The 21100-nt window shown below is 46.4% G+C and overlaps 1 protein-coding gene across 2 annotated transcripts; it reads right to left on the reverse strand.

The window, feature by feature from the left end:
- Positions 1–4052: 4052 nt before the first annotated feature.
- On the reverse strand, positions 4053–20534 carry RAE1 (ribonucleic acid export 1). 2 transcript variants are annotated; one of them, XM_004370214.2, is made up of 12 exons: positions 20351–20534; positions 17668–17764; positions 17060–17164; positions 15107–15199; positions 11365–11451; positions 10294–10380; positions 10113–10184; positions 8844–8951; positions 7972–8078; positions 7789–7864; positions 6257–6451; positions 4053–4483 (listed from the first exon to the last, which is right to left on the reverse strand). In XM_004370214.2, the coding sequence occupies exons 2-12, from the start codon at positions 17755–17757 to the stop codon at positions 4397–4399; spliced, it is 1107 nt and encodes a 368-aa protein (XP_004370271.1). In that variant the 5' UTR covers positions 17758–17764; positions 20351–20534; the 3' UTR covers positions 4053–4396. The 2 variants fall into 2 exon arrangements, with proteins under 2 accessions (XP_004370271.1, XP_023598493.1); XM_023742725.1 differs by lacking the exon at positions 20351–20534 and adding an exon at positions 18612–19274.
- Positions 20535–21100: the final 566 nt, after the last annotated feature.

Below are 21100 nucleotides of genomic sequence, written 5' to 3' on the forward strand. Positions count from 1 at the left end.
GTTGTTGTGAGCTGCTGTCGAGATGGCCCCCGACTCATGGCAACTCCATCCATAACGGGACGGAACGCTGCTGGTCCTGCACCATTCCCACAATCAGTTATGGATCGGCCCACTGTTGTCCACAGGGTTTTCCCTGGCTGATTTGGGAAGTAGCCCTCTCATTTTGCGGAGAATGCAGAGAGATACCCATGGCTAGTATTCGTGGAAGGTTATTAAACCTCAAGAACTCATCCTAAGCCACACAAGAAGTAAAGAGTCAGAGAAAAGTCCCAGCCTAAGATATTATTCAAATAGATAAGACACAGACATACACACAGGATGGAAACACCAAGTCCTGCAGAACAATACTTACCGTTGCTGTTGTGTGGTGTACTCTAATATATTCTGTACTCGTTTGTGGCTCCATTTAAAAAAAAAAAAAAAAAAGCTAGTAAGAAACACTACATTCATTTCACAACCTCTGAATGGGTCATGATTTAATTCGAAAAATGCTGCCTTCGATGTTCCTACGTTCGGGCTCCCTACTAGACTCTAGCTCATGAGAGCATGCGTCGGGTTCATTTCCTATAAAGCCCTTACTTAAAAGAAAACGCCAATTTTGGTTAAATAAAAAAAAAATCATTTCCCAAATTCCTACACATATGGCAGATGCGTTCTATCAAGTAGCCTTAGACACATAGAATAACATCACCTTAGTAAAATCAAACACTTATGCTCATCAAAACACTTCACCAAAAGAGTAAAAAGACAACCTACAGACTGGGAAAAAATGTTTGGCTATGACATGTCTGATCAGGGTCTAATCTCTAAAATCTACTAGATACTGCAAAACCTCACCAACAAAAAGACAAACAACCCAATTAAAAATGGGCAAAGGATATGAACAGAAACTTCACCAAAGAAGACATTCAGGCGGCTAACAGACACATGAGGAAATGCTCATGCTCATTAGCCATTAGGGAAATGCAAATCAAAACTACAGTGAGATCTCACTCCAACAAGGCTAGCATTAATCAAAAAAACATAAAACAACAAATGTTGGAGAGGCTGTGGAAAGACTGGAACACTTAAAACACTGCTGGTGGGAATGTAAAATGGTACAACCACTTTGGAACTCGATCTGGTGCTTCCTTAAAAAGCTAGAAGTACCATATGATCCAACAATCCCACTCCTTGGAATATATCCTAGAGAAATAAGAGTCCTCACACGAACAGATATATGCATACCCACGATCATTGCAGCACTATTCATGATAGCAAAAAGACAGAAACAACCTAGGTGCCCATCAACAAACGAATGAATAAACAAATTAGGGTACATTCACACAATCGAATACTATGCGATAAAGAACAATGATGAATCTGCGAAAACATCTCACAACATAGATGAATCTGGAAGGCATTATGCTGAGTGAAATCAGTCACAAAAGGACAAATATTGTAGGAGATCACTATTACAAGAAAGAAAAGGCTTAAACACAGTAGAAAACATTCTTTGATGGTTACGAGGGTGGGGAGGGAGGGAGAGGGGAATTTACTAAGTAGATAGTAGACAAGGATCATCTTAGGTGAAGGGAAGGACAACACACAATACAAGTCAGCACAACTAGACTAAACCAAAAGCTAAGAAGTTTCCTGAACACACAATCAAACACTTCAAGGGACAAAGTAGTAGGGATGGGGGTCTGGAGACCATGGTTTTGGGGGACATCTAGGTCAATTGCCATAACAAAGTTTATTAAGCAAATGTTCTGCATCCCACTTTGCTGAGTGGCGTCTGGGATCTTAAAAGCTAGTGAGCGGCCATCTAAGATGCATCAATTGGTCCCAACTCACCTGGAGCAAAGGAGAATGAAGAACACCAAAGACACAAGGAAAATATTAGCCCAAGAGACAAAAAGGGCCACATACACCAGAGACTCCATCAGCCTGAGACCAGAACTATATGGGGCCCGGCTACCATCAACGACTGCCCTGACAGGGAACACAACAGAGAGTCCCTGATGGAGCAGGAGAAAAGTGTGGTGCAGAATTCAAATTCACATAGAAAGACCAGACTTAGTGATCTGAGACTGGAAGAACCCTGGAAGACATGGCCCCCGGACTCTCTGTTAACCCAGAACTAAAACCATTCCCAAAGCCAACTCTTCAAAGATTAGACTGGACTATAAAACATAATACTCGTGAAGAGTGTGCTTCTTAGTTCAAGTAGATACATGAGACTAAATGGGCAGCTCCTGCCCAAAGGCGAGATGAGAAGGCAGAGAGGGACAAGAGCTGGTTGAATGGACACAGGAAACCTGGAGTGGAAAGCGGGAGTGTGCTGTCACATTATAGAGACTGCAATTAGGATCACATAACAATACATGTATACATTTATATATGAGAAATTAACTTGAGCTATAAACTTTCACCTACAGCAGAATTAAAAAAAAAAAAAAAAAAATTGTATGAGACCAAAAGGTCAACAATTACTCTAAAGCAGAGAAGATTGGGGGGGGGGAGGGGGCAGGGAAACTAGAGTAAGAGGAATAGAAGAACCAGGATGCAATTAAAGAGAATGTTGACGTTTTGTGAAATATGTAACTAATGCCACTGAACAACTTGTGTAGAAATTGTCAACTGGGAACCTAATTTGCTGTGTAAACTTTCACCGAAAACACATTATTTTAAAAACAATTTACTAATATCATCAAGTCCTGCTGCATATAATGCACAGTGCAGGTGCCTGGAGGGACTAGATATGTACGTGGAAGTCAAAGACTCCACATGCTTTTTAGAAAACATAAGTATCTTAAGTTTGATGATTTCAGGATGTAGCTCGGGTTCATCACCAGCATGTGCGCTGGTTTCTGCGCTTTAGCTGCTGGGCACAGAGGAAGGCCGCCTGCCCGTCTGCCAGGATCCCATCCCGCCGGTCCGCAACCGCTCCCTCACTCCTGGGTTCTGGCAGTCCAACCTTGGACTTAGGCAGATGTTTTAAACTGACCAATTATAAGGGTCCCTTGGCGAGACCCAGTCCTGGAAAAGAACACTCTAAAAGTGCCATGATTGAGCCTCTTCAGTTGTCGTTTTCAACCATCACCAGTCACTAGCTGGTAAAAAGAATGAAAGCAGTAAGTTTACTCCCACCTGGAACGTGAGCTGGCTGAGATGACCCAGCTTTAATCTCACTGCAGCAACCTTCTCTGCCTGCTAGTCCTGCCCATAAACACAGATCATAAAACCACACGGCTGATTCAGAAGTGAAGTGGAAAATTAGCTGTCAACAGTTACTGTGAAACTCAGGTTTTTCTAATGCACCTGTTTTTTTCTCTCTCAAAAGATACCGTTAGGCTAAAAGAAAGGGCCAAAGAATGAATGGGGCTGAAATCACGTGCTACCTGACTACCAAAGAATTTAAGCAGTTGCATGCAGGCGGTGTCTTCCAGTGGAAAATTACACTGTCATTGCTTTTTTATGAGTAGGCAAACACATATTACACTGTATCAATGCCAGCTTTTACACTCATCAAGAATTTCTATACCAGCCCCAATTACAGGATAAAAATACAAGACTAAAAATCAGGTGTGAAGTTGAATTTCAGTTCAGATACTTATCGATCAGGAATTTTAAACTCATGGAATAAAAATGCACCAAAACCCAAGTTACTGCTCCTAAGGGCCTGACCACTCAGCACGAAGAACGGGGCCGCTTTGGCCTCCCTAGGAAATCTGCCCAGCAGAGCCGAGAACGGGCCACCTTCAGCCTCCCTAGGAAATCTGCCCAGCAGAGCCAAGAAGAACAGCAACGTTCCAGACAGGAATAAAGGATGCGAGAGAGGAAACCCGATCAAACGTGGTCTGCCAACACTTGGAGAAGCCGTCGGAGATTCCACACGGCAGGGACACCCATCACTCGGGATCCCTCCTCTCCCCGGGTGCAAGATGTCTGCACTTCCCAGAGGGCGCCTGAAATCGCAAATTAAAACCCCATGTTGATGGGGAGCAGGACAACACTTTGGAGACAGGTGGTGAGAGAGAAGGGATGGACAGAGAGGGCTTGGCAGGCAGTCTTCAAAATATTTTATTACAAAACACAGTACAGGGCTCACAGGGCGCCTCCCGCCCCCTCTAACACACACGGGCTGAGTGCAGCCCCTGGGATCACCGGCAGGCGGCGGCCCACAGGAGTCTAGCTCCCACAATCACTTTGACCCCTTGAAGTTCCGGGAAAACCTGTAACGGGCAGTGGAATAGAGACGGTGAGTGGCTGCAGCAGGCAGGGCGGGACTGCTGAGCAGGCCCACGCTCCCTCAGGTGTGAAGTCCACGGCCACGGCTGACAGCCCTCCATGTTCACACAGACGAGGCAGAGTGGAGGGGACCCAACACAGGTCCGCTCAGAAGGCGCAGCCGCTACTTCTTGTTCCGGGGCTTCAGCTCTTCGGCCGCATTACGCAGGAAAATGTAGTTCTTCTTTTGGGGGTTATAAAATTCATGTCCCTAAAGAGGAAGAAAAACCCGTAATCTTATTAATAAAAAGGACTTTGTGGCTAACATTTTGTGGGCACGTTTTATAAGCCAAGTCCTGGGCCACGTGCTGAAGCATAATCCCTCTAAGGGAATAAAAACCCACAACAATGATGGAGAGAAATAAATATGAAACAAAACCCCAGTCCTCAGAGAAAAGGCTGAGGACCTGGTGTCAGCCTGTTCCCAGTGTCCTACTTGGGGGGACAATCTGTCATGGCACCCTTTTACGTACCTGTGCGTTCAGTGTTAAAGCCCTCTGAACCTTCTGCCACTGTCCTACAAAGACGAGTACCCCGCGCTCCCTTGGGGAGGGCAGTGCAGGGCCAGCTCTGTCTTGAGGTTTCACAGAAGAGACATCTGATCTGAGACATCATGGGGCGAGGGCACAGCCAGGACAGCCCACCCCGCCCAGACGCAGGGAGTGAGCACAAGGACAGGTGGTGGCTGACATGTCTGCTCGTGTCTGTGTTGGGGGAGGGGTGCTGTCTAACGCCGGTGGAGGCCAGGAAATCAGGACGAAGCCAAGCTGTATGGGGCCATGAATGTCCCACAGGGAAAAGGGGTGGCAGCCACAAAGATAAGTAGGTCAGTGACGTGATCAGATTTGAGATTCGGAAAGACAGCCGAGAGGGGTGGGCAAGACAGATGAGCGAGCAGAGCGTGGCAGGCAGGTGCCCCGGCGGGCGGGCGCCCCCTGGGTGACCATGAGGCCTGGAGCAGGGTGGGGCGGGGCCCTGGTACACTCGGCCTCACGGTGCCGCAGTGACACGGCAACCACAGGTGACCCGGATTTCATGTGAGACATCACTGTACACTCTTTGCCTGAACTAAAAAAGTGCACAGTTCCTGAGCTTGTTTTGTTAAATACAAAACATTAGAATTTAAGTAACTATGTGAGCTGATATTGACTGGCTGGATAAATTCGATTACTTCAGTTTGTGAGAGCATTTAAAGCGATAAGCTTTCTAGCTTCTTTCCACTTCCCACGGCCTTTTTAGTGCTTGTACTGCAGAGCCCTGGGGGTGGGATGTCAGCCGAGACACAGAGCATTGCTGCAGCCCCTGGGCTGAGCCTCTGGAGGCAGCCACTGCTGAGTCCACGGGGGCCGGGGCCTCAGGCCGCCACACAGGCCCAACCCAGCTACAACCCCAAATGGAGCGCCTGGCTTCAACAGGTGAGTGGGTGAACAAGTGGCGGTCCGTCCCTACCTGGGAACCTAAGCAGCAGCAAGAGGCACCAACTACTGGCGACCACAGCAGGGCGGTGAGTTCCCAACTAAGCTGAGTGCAACAAGCCAGGCAAAGAAGGAGCACACAGAGGATGACTCCATTTATATAAAATGGTACAAAAGCAAACGAATCTACAGGGACAGCAGATCGATGGCTGTCTGCGGAAGATGAAAACGGGTGTCACGCTGACTATGGTGATGGTTTCCTGGGTATCTGCAGGTGTTGGAACTTTAAATGTGCGCAATTTACTGTGTTTCTGTCCTGCCTCAGCTGAGCTGGGGAACCGATGGACAGCCAGCTAGGCCCGGCTCTATGTGGACAGCTGCAGGTGTGGTCCGTCACCGAGCCTCCTGGCCCTATGAGGAAGGCCCTGATGACTCCTTCCACAGGGAGGTGAACCTGACTGGCCCAAGGACGGACAACGAGCATTGACAGTCAGGATCCCAACCCAGGTCTTCTGACAGAGCCCGCCTCTGGAGCCGGAGCATGCCCAGGTGGGCCTGTGGGTCCTCACCTTGGACCAGTCGTAGCTAGATGCGTAGGCAAATATGTTTCCATTGTGATTGAAGCAGCAGGCTGATATTGGCTGGTCTAACTGTTCTGAAGTCTTTAGTTTTGTCCTGGCGTCTTTGTCCCAAAAGCTGAACCTGCCATCAGACCCCACCGTTGCCAGAGTGCCATGGACAGGATGGAACGCGATCCCGTTGACCTGCGAGGATTGACGCACAATGAGAAGCAGAGCAGAGACAGCGGCGAACTCAGGATTCTCCAGCACACGCGCCCTGTGCTGGTCTAGAAACCAAACGCACGACCATCACTTCATCAGAGTGGCTGCCGTCTGGGCACAAGGGAAGTGAGCCGTGCTTCCTGAACCCACTGCCAGCCCAGAGCTACTGCTCATCTCTGTGATGAGCACAAGTCGCAGGAACTGATGTGTGTGTACTCGGAACACCAAGGACATGCCCCAGGAAAACAACGTTTTCTTTTTTGCAAACAGCAACTTCTGTCTCAGCTACCTATGTACACTGTCTACAAACACTCATAAAAGGAGGCACAAGAGTCTCCCACACAGCGCTGTAAACTCGCCTTCAGAAGCAGACAGAATGAAGTCGCCATGGTCTTGAAAACAGAAGCCTGCAGCACAAGCGCTTGCCCTCCCACCATGACGCACGCAGCTCCGCAGCTCTTCAACGAGAGCGCAATCCTATCTGCCCCACGTTTCAGACCCCATCTCCAAGTCTGGTTTCTAGCTGCCTTTTCAAGGTCAAAGTTAAGCTTCTAAAACATATCGCAAACAAACTCCCTGAGGAACCAAATTACTGGGCTGAGGGCTGGGGACCATGGTCTTGGGAGACATCTAGCTCAATTGGCGTAACAGTTTATTAAAAAAATGTTCTACATTCTACTTTGATGAGTAGCATCTGGGGTCTTAAAAGCTTGTGAGTAGCCATCTAAGATACTCCACTGGTCCCACCCTGTTTGGGGCAAAGGAGAATGAAAAACAAACCAAAGACACAAGGGAAAGATTAGTGCAAAGGACTAATGGACCACATCTACCACGGCCTCCACCAGACTGAGTCCAGCACAACTAGATGGTGCCCGGCTACCACCGACTGCTCTGACCGGGATCACAACAGAGGGTCCCGGACAGAGCTGGAAAAAGATGTAGAACAAAATTCTAACTCACAAAAAAAGACCAGACTTACAGGCCTGAGACTGGAGAAACCCTGCGAGTATGGCCCCCGGACACCCTCTTACTCAGTACTGAAGTTACTCCTGAGGTTCACCTTTCAGCCAAAGATTAGACAGGTTCACAAAACAAAACGAGACAAAATGGGCACAACCAGCCCAGAGGCAAGGACAAGGAGGCAGGAGGGGACAGGAAAACTGGTAATGGGGAACCCAAGGTCAAGAAGGAAAGAGTGCTGACACGTCGTGGGGTTGGCAACCAATGTCACAAAACAATATGTGTATTAACTGTTTAACGAGAAACTAATTTCTTCTGTAAACCTTCACCTAAGGCACAATAAAACAAATAAAACACACCGCATAGATGTCCTGAGGTGCTGAAGTATTGGTTCCGTTGGATCGATGACATTTGAAGGTAAAGTTATCTTTGGCGCTGAAAAACAAAGTCCCATCTAAGTTTTCTGGTTTTTTTTTTTTTTTTAAAAAAAAAAAAAAACCAGCCTAAAGTGAAAATGTACAAGTTGATGGAGTCCCACTTACGGATTTGGGGGGTTGATGTAGTGAATAGCAACTCTCCCCTCAATACTCCCCAGGGCAAAACCAGTCGGCTTGTTCTGTTTGTCTTTAAAAATAGCCACACACCGATGCTACAGTTAAAAAAAAAATGTTATCACGAGGTAAAACACAACATTTCACAACTAACATAAAGGTAAATAATTTTGATCCCATTTTGGTTTTTAGAAAAGTCAGAAACGTGTCCCTCAAATAGATGTTTGATAAAGAAGAGACGTCTATGCCTCCAGCGAGTGTCAGTTTCTCCCTCTGTAATAACTAGCTGTTCTCAACAGCTCCTACTCCCACCGGGCCCCCCACGGTGACCAGACTGCAGAAGACACACTCCCTGACTGGCAGCCATCACTGACCCGGTGGGTGCCCCCCTGTAAGTCACCAGTCTCTGCGCCTCTGCACCCCCAGCCGGAAAGGGAAGGCCTGTCTGCCTGGCCCACTGCACAGGGAAACAAAGGTCAAGTGGGAGGGGCCGTGGCGGCACTTTCTAAACCGTGAACTTGCTGGCCATCCAGATTCACCTTTGAGGGGCTCAAAGAAGGGGTTCCTGAACTCTACACAAGAATCTCCAGCGAGGGTCCGCTCCCAAACTCCTGGGGGAGAGGAGAAGTGCTAGGGCATTATGGGGACAAAAGTGGTCACCCAAAGGAGAAGCCAGCTCAGGGTCCTCATCTCCTCCTTCTAGTCGTGAATACCTGGCCAAGCCCGGAGAACCACCCACCTGCCCATACCACCTTTAAAAACATTCACTGGTTTTTGAAAGTACAATTGTGTTCCACGTGCAAGCGCTGTCTTGCATCCAGCAGGTGCCAACTACATGCCTCTTGACTTGACGTCTGACTCACCTGATGCTTCAGCGGTGACTCTATCCTCCTGAACTCGGAAGGCTGGTTCTCCAGCTGGTAGACAATCAGCCCCCTCTCTGCAGTCGCCACCACGGCCATAGGATAGATCTGGGGGGTGGAGGACAGCAGAGACACACGCAGAGTCAAGGAAGGGGCCTTTTTATACCAAAGCATTAGATCCATTTTTTTAATCACAAAAACAAGTCTAAATTTTTTTAAGTTTAATAATCCAGTGATGTGTTTCATAAAGACTTAGAAAAATCTTATTTGAAAGTAGAATTTCCATAAATGTTTAGGAGATCTGTTCTTAAAAACCAACGACAGAAGTACTGTGTGAACATTTAGAAAACACTGCGAGGACTAGGGAAGAACAGAGCGCCCTCCAGAGACGACCACTTAACGTTCTGGCACACTTCACTCCGGCCTTTTCTCTGGGCATTACACGTGTGTGTGTGTTCGCGTGTTTCTGTATAATTTGTGACCCTTTCCTCCAAGTGTGTTTAGTGAGCATTAGCCCGTGTTTTTCAAGAACACAGACACTGACGGCCTGATACGCCATCCGATGACCGCAGCCCAGGGCTCATTCAATCCGCCCGTCTCACTGGCCCGTTAGCTCACCTGCGGTGTTTCGTTATTTTAAATAAAACAACAATCATTTGCATCTACGGTTATTTCATCACGACAAATACTAAAACTAGAGTCACTGGGGCAGCTGTTAGAAAACTTGAAGGCTAAATGGGGGGGACGTTCTTCAGTTTCTACCCCATTCAGAGACGATTCCCCAAGACCTCACACCAGGTCACAAAGCTATGGCCAGTTTTCCTACTGTCACGCAATAAAGGTGTTCTGTATGTTTCCACAATGATACACGTGACAAACCTGTGTATCTTTCCTTCATTTTCTAAAATAACACCCTGCAGAACAAATGGTCATGTTAATGATGTCATGGAGCTATCTACACATGTTCAAATAACAACTGTGCAAAACACTGGAGACTCAGTATTTAGTAATCCTGCTACAAAGCACAGAAATGCCACAATTTCAGATGACTGAGGCAATCGGAACTATATCTCCCAAATCTATTATTAAAGTTTGAGGGGTTTTTAGATTACCCTCTTATTGCAAGATGTCTTAAAGTAAGAAACGCTTATTTTGTTTTTGAAAAAGGAACACATATTAAACTATGAAAACAAAATACATATTTCATTTTTTAAAAGAAATATATTTAAAAGGAAACGCATCTTATTAAATGTTAAGAGAATTCCTTACCACGTCAGCACAGTAACACCTTTCAGGGAGCTGCAGAACCATCATAGGATTTGATGATCGTGTATCCCAAAACTAAAACCAAAATGGGGTCAGTAAGTCACTGCTGAGAGCAAGTCCAACAAGCATGAGCACAAACGTCAATCTCAATGGGGCCACTCAGTCCCTCCAGGGTGTGTTATACCTTCAACGTCTTATCCCAGCTCCCGGTCATCACGCAGCTGTAGTTTGGTGCCTTGATCCAATGTATGGTTTTAACAGGAGCGTCGTGCTGTCAACAAAGAAAAGCAACACAATCAGGGCAAACGTGGTAACGTGCCAACGGCTTTAGCGCTCGACGTTCAAAGAGAAGGGACTCCATTTAGATATAGAGGTCACACCAAACAAAAACAAAGTACACTTCAGCCCCTCCCCACGATCAGTGTGTTCTCTAGTGTAACAGCATCTATCTACCTTCCATTGTAACACACTTTAACTTGGTTTTTGAAGGTAATTAGGCAGTGAGAGTCAAAGCAAGCCTCTCCCTGGGGAGATGTTCAGGAATACTGAGTAGAGAACTCCACCACAGCTTTGTTTACTAGGGGACGTGAACAAGAGGTTGGGGAGAGGCTTCTAACACACACAGTGCTCTCACAGTATGTGACACCGTTCTGAGAACACTTCTTGAATTCCTCTGCCCAGGCTGGACTCCCCGGCTCTAACTTCTCTGAGCTTTGTGTCTTCCTCCCGCCTCAGCACTCTCCACACAAAAATCTGTTCATAGCCCCAGCGGGCAATAAAAACCCCAGGGAGCACGAAGTCTTCCTCTTACTCTGCTTTATCTTGAGGCCCCGATGACAGCGCCACGTAGAGCAGGCACTCAAGAAATGTTCATCGCATGAACGAGTGACTAATGCAGTTGGTAAGCAGCCAGCCACACATGTGTGTTGGAAAGTCAAACACATGAATGACAAGGACCACTTGTAATATCTGTCTGTTACAGATTTTCACGTCACCAACTCCTTATGATGCCTTCCTCAGGAGAAGCCTACTCCAGGCATGTATGGATGACCTGCAGCAGAACCACCTGTGAAGTACCCATCAGAAGGAGAAAGGCTCTAAAACTGGTGCCCTTCTCACGGTCAAGAGCTTTGTGGTATACCCAAGTCTCGTTAATTTGGTGGAGTCTGTTTTTTTTAAACAGAGGATTATTATAATTACTATTAAAGACATCAGCCCTGCTCAGCATTTCTGTGGAGGATAAGTTTTTAATTACCTGTGCAATCTGTATCGCTTGATTACTGTTGAGGTCCCACATTTTGGCAGTTTTATCACACGATGCTGTAAATACTTTGCTTCCATCCTAAAATAAAACAGAGGAGAAAATCTGGCACTCTAAGACAAATAAAATCTCTACACTTATTATTGGAAACTCTTATTATTGGTGATGTAGTGGTTAAGAGCTAACTGCTAACCAACAGGTCGGCAGTTTGAATCTACCGGCCACTCCTTGGAAACCGTAGGGGGCAGTTCTACTCTGTTCTACAGAGTCACTATAAGTCAGAATCGACTCAATGGCGATGGGCTTGGGCTCCCATCCCTGGCCCCGGTTCTCGTTTGAGAAACCACAGGCCACTGGTGTACTCTCCAGGGACACTCTCTGCATATCATACATCTCTGCACTTTTAAAAATTTTCCATGTTTTGATAAAACTTCTAGATTTGCAAAAATAATCCAATAAACACCCACAGAGCCTTCACCTAGATTCACTAATCTAACTGCATTTACTTTTTCTTCTTCTCTCTCCCTCTCTACACACTCACACACACACAATCACTTTTGTGTACCTTCATATTTAACAGCATTCTAAAGTGCATGTAATACAACCACACCACTTTATAATCATCACTGGTCCTATCTAAATTACAGAATGGTTTAAAAAATTAGCACACCGTTTAACAGTTTTTAAAATACTTATATATACTGAATACAACCAAATACTTCGAGGGACAGAGTAGCAGGGGCAGGGGTCTGGGGACCACGTTTTCAGGGGACATCTAGGTTAATTAGCATAACGAATTTTTTTTAAGAAAATGTTCTGCATCCTACTTTGGTGAGTGGCATCTGGGGTCTTAAAAGCTAGTGAGTGGCCATCTAAGATGCATCAATTGGTCCCAACACACCTGGAGTAAAGGAGAATGAAGAACACAACAGGCACAAAGAAAGTATTAGCCGAAGAGACAGAAAGGGCCACATACACCAGAGACTTCATCAGCCTGAGGCCAGAACTAGATGGTGCCCGGCTACCACCCGTGACCACCCTGACAGGGAACACAACAGAGAGTCCCTGATGGAGCAGGAGAAAGGCGAGGTGCAGAACTCAAATTCTAGTAAAAAGCCAGACTTAATGGTCTGAGACTGGAGGGGCCCCAGAAAGCATGGCCTCCCAGACTCTCTGTCAACCCAGAACTAAAACAATTTCCGAGGCCAACTCTTCAGACAAAGATTAGACTGGACTATGGGACACATAATGATACTTGTGAAGAGTGTGCTTCTTAGCTCAAGTAGATTCATGAGACTAAATGGGCAGCTTCTGTCTGGAGGTGAGATGAGAAGGCAGACAGGGTCAGGAGCTGGTTGAATGGACACAGCAAATCAGGGGTGGAAAGGAGGAGTGTGCTGTCACAGTATAGGGAGAGCAACTAGGGTCACGTAACAATGTATGTATAAATTTCTGTATGAGAGACTAACTTGAACGGTAAACTTTCACTTAAAGTACAACAATTTAAAAAAATAAAAACTTACATACAGAACTCAAAAGTAAAGTAGTCAAATACGAAAAAGCTCAAGCTAATTTAAAAAAATAAAGTACAGAACTTAAAGTCTAGACCAGGGATCAGCAAACTGTTTCTTAAAGTGACAGACAGTACCTATTTTCGGCTTTTGTGGGTCAAAAGGTCTCTGCTGCAATGACTCAGCTCTGTCACTGTAGCCTGAAAGCAGCCCCATGCCTTACCTAAGAGAGTGAGTGTGGCGGGGTTCCAGTAAAACATTATTTACAAACAAGCAACCGGCCAGGCTGGGCCCAAGGACCACAGATTGCCAACCGCTGGCCTGGACTATTTCATTCTGGTTCACAGCTCCAAGACTTACCACCAGCATCCCCTAGCCAACATTTCACCCCATTTGAAGTCACCAGCTCTCCATGTGAAAGAAGAGACAAACCCGCTCCTCACTCTATTAATGAAGCTATGAGGATGACTCTACAAATCCCTGGAAACACAAAGACATACCAACGCACAGAGGTGATGCCTTGGGGCTGAGTGGGCCGACGGTCCAGCTCTCAGAGTCATTACAAAATGCCGGCCTCCCACTCGCCCTTCATGTCTCCAGGTGTATAGCCACCCCCATGAAGCAGCAGCCAGCCAGGCCCTCATGGACATGCAGACAGAGGACAACCTACCAAAAGGCCTGGGGGGAGAAATAATGTCCACAAGCCTCTCCACCCTGCGGTGCTGAGTTCTACCTGCCATGGCCACGGAGGTAAGCCCTGTCCTTAGAGGACTGCAGAATCACCTTCACTAGGCTGGGCTTTTACACCTCGAAGGTAACCTTGGCACTTTCACGTCTGTACCATTACATAAGTGGTTCCCTCTCCCACAACGCCCTTCCCACTTCTCCCAGTCACTCTTCCTCTCCCCATGGGGCTCTCCGAGGGAGGCTGCTTGGGCAGACAGGCTCTGGAGTTGGGAGGGTCTGGATCTGGGCCCAGCCTCAGTCCACATCTGCTGTGTTCCCTTAGGCAAATCCCTTAACCACTTCATGACAGGCACCATGCTCGACACCACACACAGATTTAGTCACAACTTCCCACTATGTGCAATTCCTATTTGTGTCTACATTTGCCTGTCCCTCCCTAAAAAAGCCTGAGGTCCATGAGCATAAGGTTTGCCTATTTTGAGCTCCACTCTATCCCCAGTCTTCAGCACACGATTGCTACTGGATAATTATGTGTTAAATTATTATTATTACCACCTTCATTTTCTAAATGAGGAAACAGACTCGGGAGATTAACTTGGCAAAGTCAAAAACCTAGACGTGATGGAACCAAAATGTGAAGCCAGGCCTGGATTGAATGAGAAAATGCTTGAAAAGCTGCAGGCACATGGTTCCCTTTAATTTTTTTAAATTTAGCTCAGTTTGTCTCAAAGCTGAACAACTATACACATTTGCTTATACTGCTGATGTATGGGATTTAGGGAGGAGAAAGAATTTTGAAAAACCAAGACATTTAATAAAAGAAATGGGTCCATTTTCTTCCAGGATTTACTTTCTGGAATACTAAATGTCAAATTTTTGAACAACATAAGGTCATGGCATATTGAGAGACAGGAAAGAATTCGAGAAATTATCTTATCTGCCCTCTTGCTCAAGATAACTTGTCAATAAAATAATGGCTTTTTATGCCAAAAAAGCTTTTAGCATTGCACGCTTTCAGAGAGTAATTCAAGTGAACATCAGCTGATACACTAAGAATGCTGACGTTGTTGTCGTTGGGGTGCCGTCGAGCCAACTCCGACTCATGGCCACCCCATGTGTGCAGAGTAGAGCTGCTCCATGGGGTTTTCAAGGCTGTGACCTCTCTGAAGACATCAATAAATTATTTATTTACATTCAGAACTTACAATTCCCACAATACGTATAAACCAAAACCAAACCCACTGGCCGACGAGTCAATTTTGACTCATAGCAACCCTACAGGACAGAGCAGAACTGCCCCATAGGGTTTCCAAGGCTATAATCTTTACGGAAGCAGACTGCCACATCTTTTTCTTGCAGAGCAGCTGGTGGGTTCGAATCGCCAGCCTCTCAGTTAGCAGCCAAGCACTTAACCACTAAGCCACCAGGGCTCCTGACAATATGTATACATACACGCTATTTGTGTTTCAGGTTACTAAATGCTCTGAATTACACTGTACTCTCAATAGAAGACAAGACTAGGAGTTGATGAGACGTACATCACTCCAGCAAACGTCAAGCACGGGCCCGGTGTGCATCTGCTGGGCTTTTGGAATAGTCTGCCCACTGTCTTGAACTTCCCAACAGCGAACCTACAGAAATAAGGCAAACGGGTGTAAGCAATTCACAATAGACTATATAATTTTAACACCTAATAACTAGTAGGGTATAATTTAAATGTACATGGACTTCTACCAAACTAATTAGCTAACTTTAAGAACAAAGCAAGTGACAAGTGTATGCAAGCAGCTACATTCCTATTTCTGAGCCACTAAAAAAATACAACTTCTACTGCTTGTACCAAATACTGCAGACAATGTTCTCATCCCATCTACGAAATGAGACAGAATGTCACTTACTCATCACCCTTCAGAGAATCAAGACCAAAGTGGAAACCTTTCTTCTTTGATTACTGTACTCTGAATTTTTGTATCATTTTGTCCTGATTATAAGAGTAATGTATTTTACTTAAGAGATTTTGTAACTGTGCCAAGAAAACAAAAATCTCCCTTAATCCCACCACAGACAACCACTATCAACAGTCCAGTGTGATTTCAATCTTTGCACATATTCTTTCTATGCACATGTATTTTCTTGAAAAAACTCAATTATACAGTATCTTCGGTTTTATAAATGCACCCTTTCTCGCTCTCACCATTAGAGTATTTGTCATTAAACATGTTTCTAACACAGCTGTCCTTAAACATTTTTAGCAGCAAATCAACTGAAATCTTCTCCACAAATTACACGTAAAAAGCAAACCTGCTCAACCTTGGCTGCCCTCCTCCCACAACAGCTCTCCACCCCTGCCCCTCTGCCTCCCTCACAAACTGCAGGCCACAACTGTAAGACCCTTTCTAAGAACTTTTAAAACGGTATGCTATTGTACCGACATGCCATAAATCATCACTACTACTGATATTACAATTTATTCAAAATTTTCAGTAGGGTTAGGGTAGCACAATTTTATGCAGTAATAACATTCTTTATGAGGGGCAGGATCAGGTAGTGGCCAGGAGCCCGGGCCCTTGGTCAGACTGCACGAGGTCTGCATCCCAGCTTTGCCGCTCACTCAGATACATGAAGTTGGACCAGGGGTTTTACTTTTCAGCACCCTGATCCATCAAATGGGGACGACAATAAGTTCATACTACTTTAGCTGTTATACAGATTAAATCAGATACTGTTTATAAAGTGCATAATCTGATTTCCTCAAGTCCCAGAGGGGGGATCAATGAGACAAAGGATTCCTGATAAATTCTGCCTTTACAAGACTTGTACCAATTTCCATACCTACCAGCAGTACCTGCAAGTCCAGCTTATCCTTGCCAATACTGTTTTACTCTTTTAAATGTTTAATTTTAGTTAATTTGACAGGGAAAATGTCAACCATTTAAATTTGCATTTATCTGATTACTAACGAAGTCGAATGGTTTAAGGGGCCTCTAACCGGCCACTGGAACTCCTTTTGTGAGATGCCTCTTCACACTCTTGCTTATTTTTCTATTGGAGTTTTTATCTTTCTTTTTCTACACAGTGGTTAACAATAATGTCTAGGCAGGATTTGTGCTCTATCTAAAGCTGAAGAAAGTTTGCCTGAAGAACCTCTTCAGGGTGCCAGAAAGAGAAGTTTGTTTATGTACACCATCATGAGTTAAAATTCACTCTCAATGAACACTGCGTTTGATTTGGGAATACACTTAAAGATAGTGAACTAGAGTCGAAAATCTTGAGCAATGCATATGAATATGCTTTCCTAACAAAAAGCAGAGTAAGAACAGTGATGTCTGCCATTCAGAAGGGTTCACACCCCCTAAGCTGATTTAAGAAGGCCACAAATAAGCCTTAACTGTGCTTCATTTGCTTGGGAAGGAGTAGAACTAAAAAAAGAAAAAGCTAACCTTGACCGTACAACGAAATATTATTTTAACATGCATTTAAGGAGCACTTACATCATTAGCCCACGATCCTGCAATCAGAAAGTTCCCCGGCAAAGTTGGTGGGCTAAAAGACAGACAACCAATGCTGTCATCGGGAGAAGATGTTACTTCAATATCCTGGGGGCAAAAGTCGACGTTAAAAATGCATGCATCTTTACAATCCAATTCAAAATTGCTTTCTTTTCCACTGAACACGGTATAGTGGACTTTCCTTGTGCTCCAGAACTAACTGAACTAGCCTTTTCCTACTCAAAAGAGAAACAGGCCCGTGGAAGTACTAACAGTGCCAGGACTAGAAACAGCACTCTCAACAAAATGCCCACAGCCCTAATCCCCAAGCGTTGCACCAGTTTACTTTTGCTCCAAAGTGCCTGATCATAGTAATCACCTGGGCCCCTCCTGCAGAAATTCTGATCTGATAGCTGTGGCCCAGGCCCCAGGAATCTATAAGTTTAACAAGCATTCTGGGTGATTCTGGTGATTGGGCAAGCTGGGGGTGACAGGACATTAATCCAGGAGACACACAGTGTCTGAGAACGCTGGGCTAGACAAAGGGAGCCCCAGAAGAGGCTCCCAAGCCTGTCACTGACATGGGAGACGCTGGCCTGCTTTCATGGCACCTTCATAGGGTTGTGATTATCCGTGGTTGTGCTGCCAAACATGCTGGTCCCACCAGTTCCGAAACCCGAGGTCGTTCCAAACAGACTCATTTTGGCCCTAAAAAACAATGGAAAATGTTAAGAACAGGTTCTTTAAGTAATAAATATCATTGAGAAGTGAAATAAATAGAAGTCACAAAAGGGAAATACTCTCTAAATGGCTTGATTCCAGGCATCTCTCTTTAGAAGTGATCAGAGTATCTTTTAAATAAACTTATTTTGGAATAGTTTCAGATTTACAGAAAAACTGTGAGGATAGGACACAGAGTTTCCATATACTCCATACCCAGTTTCCCCAGTATTAACATCTTACATTAGTATGATACATTAGTCATAATAAACGAACCAACACTGATTCACTACAGCAGAGTATTTTTTAGTCACCAGCTTATTTAAAGAATCTGCTTATTCTTTAAATAGTTACAGAAACCAAGGACCACAACAGTAAACAAGGCAGAAGGTCCCCATCCACTGAGGTCCCCGCTCAGTGGGAGTTCATTTTCTTCTCACAATATCCCTGCATAAGGTACTTAGAAAAGCAACCAGTCTTGGCAGAGGTTTTGCCATTTCCTTGTAGGAGAAGTTTAGAGTAATCCACTTTGGTCTGCTTAGATACCAAAAGGTTCAGCACAGCAATAATGTTTTTGGACATTTACCCAGCAAGAATCCCTCCCACTCCAAGTTTTTCTTCTGGGTACAACAGTCTAGTGGCGCAGTGGTTAAAGAGCTCGGCCGCTAACCAGAAGGTTGGCAGTTCGAATCCACCAGCCGCTCCTTGGAAATCCTATGGGGCAGTTCTACTCTGTCCTATAGGGTCACTATGAGTTGGAATCAACGCAATGGCAATGGGTTTTCGGTATAGTCGAGTAGCCCAACAGGGTTTGAACCGTGCCTCTGCCGCTCACCAGGGCTGGGACCCTAATCTCACTGGGCCTCTTCTCCAGCTCTGCAAACACAGGAAATACACCTTCTCCAGGGCTGCTCTGAGGATCAGATTACGGATGCAGAAAGCACACATCATCTAGTACACAGTGGGTGGAATAAACAACATTCCCTTCTTTTTTCCCTCCAAGGAAAATGTCTCCGTATTACAATTCCCTGATCGCTCGCACACATGGATGCCACATTTTCAATTCTGTTATGGGTTAGCAAATTCCTACACCCTGAAGTTGACCATGTCGGTCACCTCTCCAAGAGGAGCCCAGCAACTCAGTGACACACTGGTTAACATGGATGGCATCTCTACACTCAGGACGGCACAGACGGAGAGACAGCAAAGAATCCTGGGAAGGTACCTGAGTTTCCCTAGCGCTTCCTGAAAAATAAGCAAGTGCAAACATAGTAAGTGCAGAACTGAGCAAGGTCACACACATAGTGACTGAAGTACAAGAAGTTCTTACTAAATGTTACTTCCGTCCTGTCCCGCTGCCCCAGCCCCCAAGTCAGGATGAACGTCGGGGAAAGAGCTTGGCACTCGGGAAAAGTCACTCAAGTAGGAGCTTGGCCGTACAGACCACATGTTACGCGGGGCACTGAGAACCCTCCAGAAGTTCAGAAGGTGCATCCACGGCTCCAGCTGACCTCCTCCCCCTCTCGCTGCACTCCAGCCCCGCTGACTCCACTGGCTTCTCTTCCAGCCTGAACACAGCAAGCTCCTCCCTGCCTTGGTGTGTTCCTCCTCCCTGTCCTCCGGCCTGGAGGATTCCCTCCCTGCCAGCCCTCCGCTCACCGGCTGTCTCCCATCCAACCTTCCGGTCCCAATTCAAAAGCTGCCTCCTCAGAACTTTCTGGGGTGATGGAAGTGTTCTAAAACCACACTGTGGTGATGACGACACAATTGTATAAAATTTCCCAAACTCGTCCAAACGTACTTTAAACGAGTGAATTTTATGGTATGTTACATTGTACTTCAATGAAGCCGTTAGACATATTTTTTAAAAACTCACCTCCTCAGAGGCTTCTCTGCCTCCCTAATCTACCCTATCTCCGCCTCCAGCACATACCCCCCCACCCCGTTTTCCTCGGAGCACTCGATACCATCTGGAATTTCTTTGTTTACAATCAATCTCCTCCTCAGGAGCATGTCAGCTCCAAGAGAGAGGCGTCTGGATTCTTCCCTCCTGTTCACCTGGCGCCTCAACACACTGCCTGGCCCGTGGCGCCCGGTAGTTAATAAACACTTGCTCAGTGAGCAGGCTGCGGAGTTTCTGTGGGAAGACAGTAAACAAACAAACTCAGTGGTAAGTGATACCAAGGAAATTAAGCAGGTCAGCGCGGGAGACTGAGAGAGGCCCCTTAGAAGGACAGTTAGTTAGGGAAGGTCTCTCCAAGGAGACATCTGTCCAGGGAGAAGCCAGACATGCGATAGGGAAGAGCTTTCTAGGCAGAGGCGACAAACACTGGCATCAATTGTGTATGCCCCTTCCCGGAGCCTCGGTTTCCCCAGATAAACGTGGGGTTAGCCCCTAAGGGGCCCCGAAGGCCCTTTCCGGCTCGGACATCCCCTCCAGGACATCCTAATGACGTTCGGTCAACAGTCCGGCTCGTCCCCCAGTATCTCGCGCCGAAGCACACTCCGCTGGGGGCTCCAGGCCTCCGCGGGCGCCACGGCGGCAGGTAACCAGGGAGGCGGCACGGGGCCTACCTGAGAGTCGCGCCGCAGCAGGAGGCTAGAGACGGGAGGCTGGAAGGACCAGGGAGCCTGCCACCGCCTCTGAAGCGGGGGCGAGGGCGAGGTGCCGCGGGCAAGGGTCCCGACAGCCCGAGGTCTCCTCACGCCAGCGACGGAAACGGCCCCAATTCCCTCGACGACACCGCGCATGCGCCTCCGAGCCACTTCCTGTGTCGACCGGAAGACAGGGGAGAGGACAATGGCTTCTCCTTCCGCTAGGCGGTTGCACATGCGTACAAGCGCCGTTGACGCCGAGAGGAAGTCCACGTGCCAGCAGTTTCTGGATTGGCCGAAAGTTGGGGAAGTCGGCAGCTAGTTGCCAAGCGACTGCTTTTATAAATTCGTGGTCCGGGCTGGTTGAGGATAAGTAGCTGTTTTCGCACGTGAATTAGTTGTCCTGTTTAAAAGCCTAGTAAGATTCTGATTGCTGCCAATTTAAGGCCTAGGCCATTTAACCCTGAAAATAGCTGATTTAACCCTGCCTTGGAGTGCCGTAGGAGCCCTGGTGGTGTAGTGGTTAAACCCTCAGCTGTTAACCAAAAAGTTGGCAGTTCAAATCCACCAGCCGCTCTCTGGAAACTCTATGGAGCAGTTCTACTCTGTCCTATACGGTCACTATGAGTCGGAATCGACTTGACCGCAACAAGTCTGGTTAGGAGTGGGGTAAGCTGGCTAACCTGGGTCCCTGCACTGACCTCCTGGTTGCCATCAGAGTATCCTGGG

The sequence above is a fragment of the Trichechus manatus genome, unplaced genomic scaffold (genome assembly GCF_000243295.1).
Source record: "Trichechus manatus latirostris isolate Lorelei unplaced genomic scaffold, TriManLat1.0 scaffold00008, whole genome shotgun sequence".
NCBI classification, from domain to species: domain Eukaryota; kingdom Metazoa; phylum Chordata; class Mammalia; order Sirenia; family Trichechidae; genus Trichechus; species Trichechus manatus.

Bases quoted from the DNA above. Each gene is read 5' to 3' on its own strand.
- RAE1 (XM_023742725.1), bottom strand. From the start codon at position 18,727: ATGATGTGTGCTTTCTGCATCCGTAATCTGATCCTCAGAGCAGCCCTG. The intron at 15,200-17,059 runs GTAAGTGCTCCT...TTATTTCTGTAG, and splicing joins CAGGATCGTGGGCTAATGAT to GTTCGCTGTTGGGAAGTTCA. The intron at 6,452-7,788 runs GTGTGTTTTATT...CAATCCTCGCAG, and splicing joins CACCTCAGGACATCTATGCG to GTCAACGGGATCGCGTTCCA.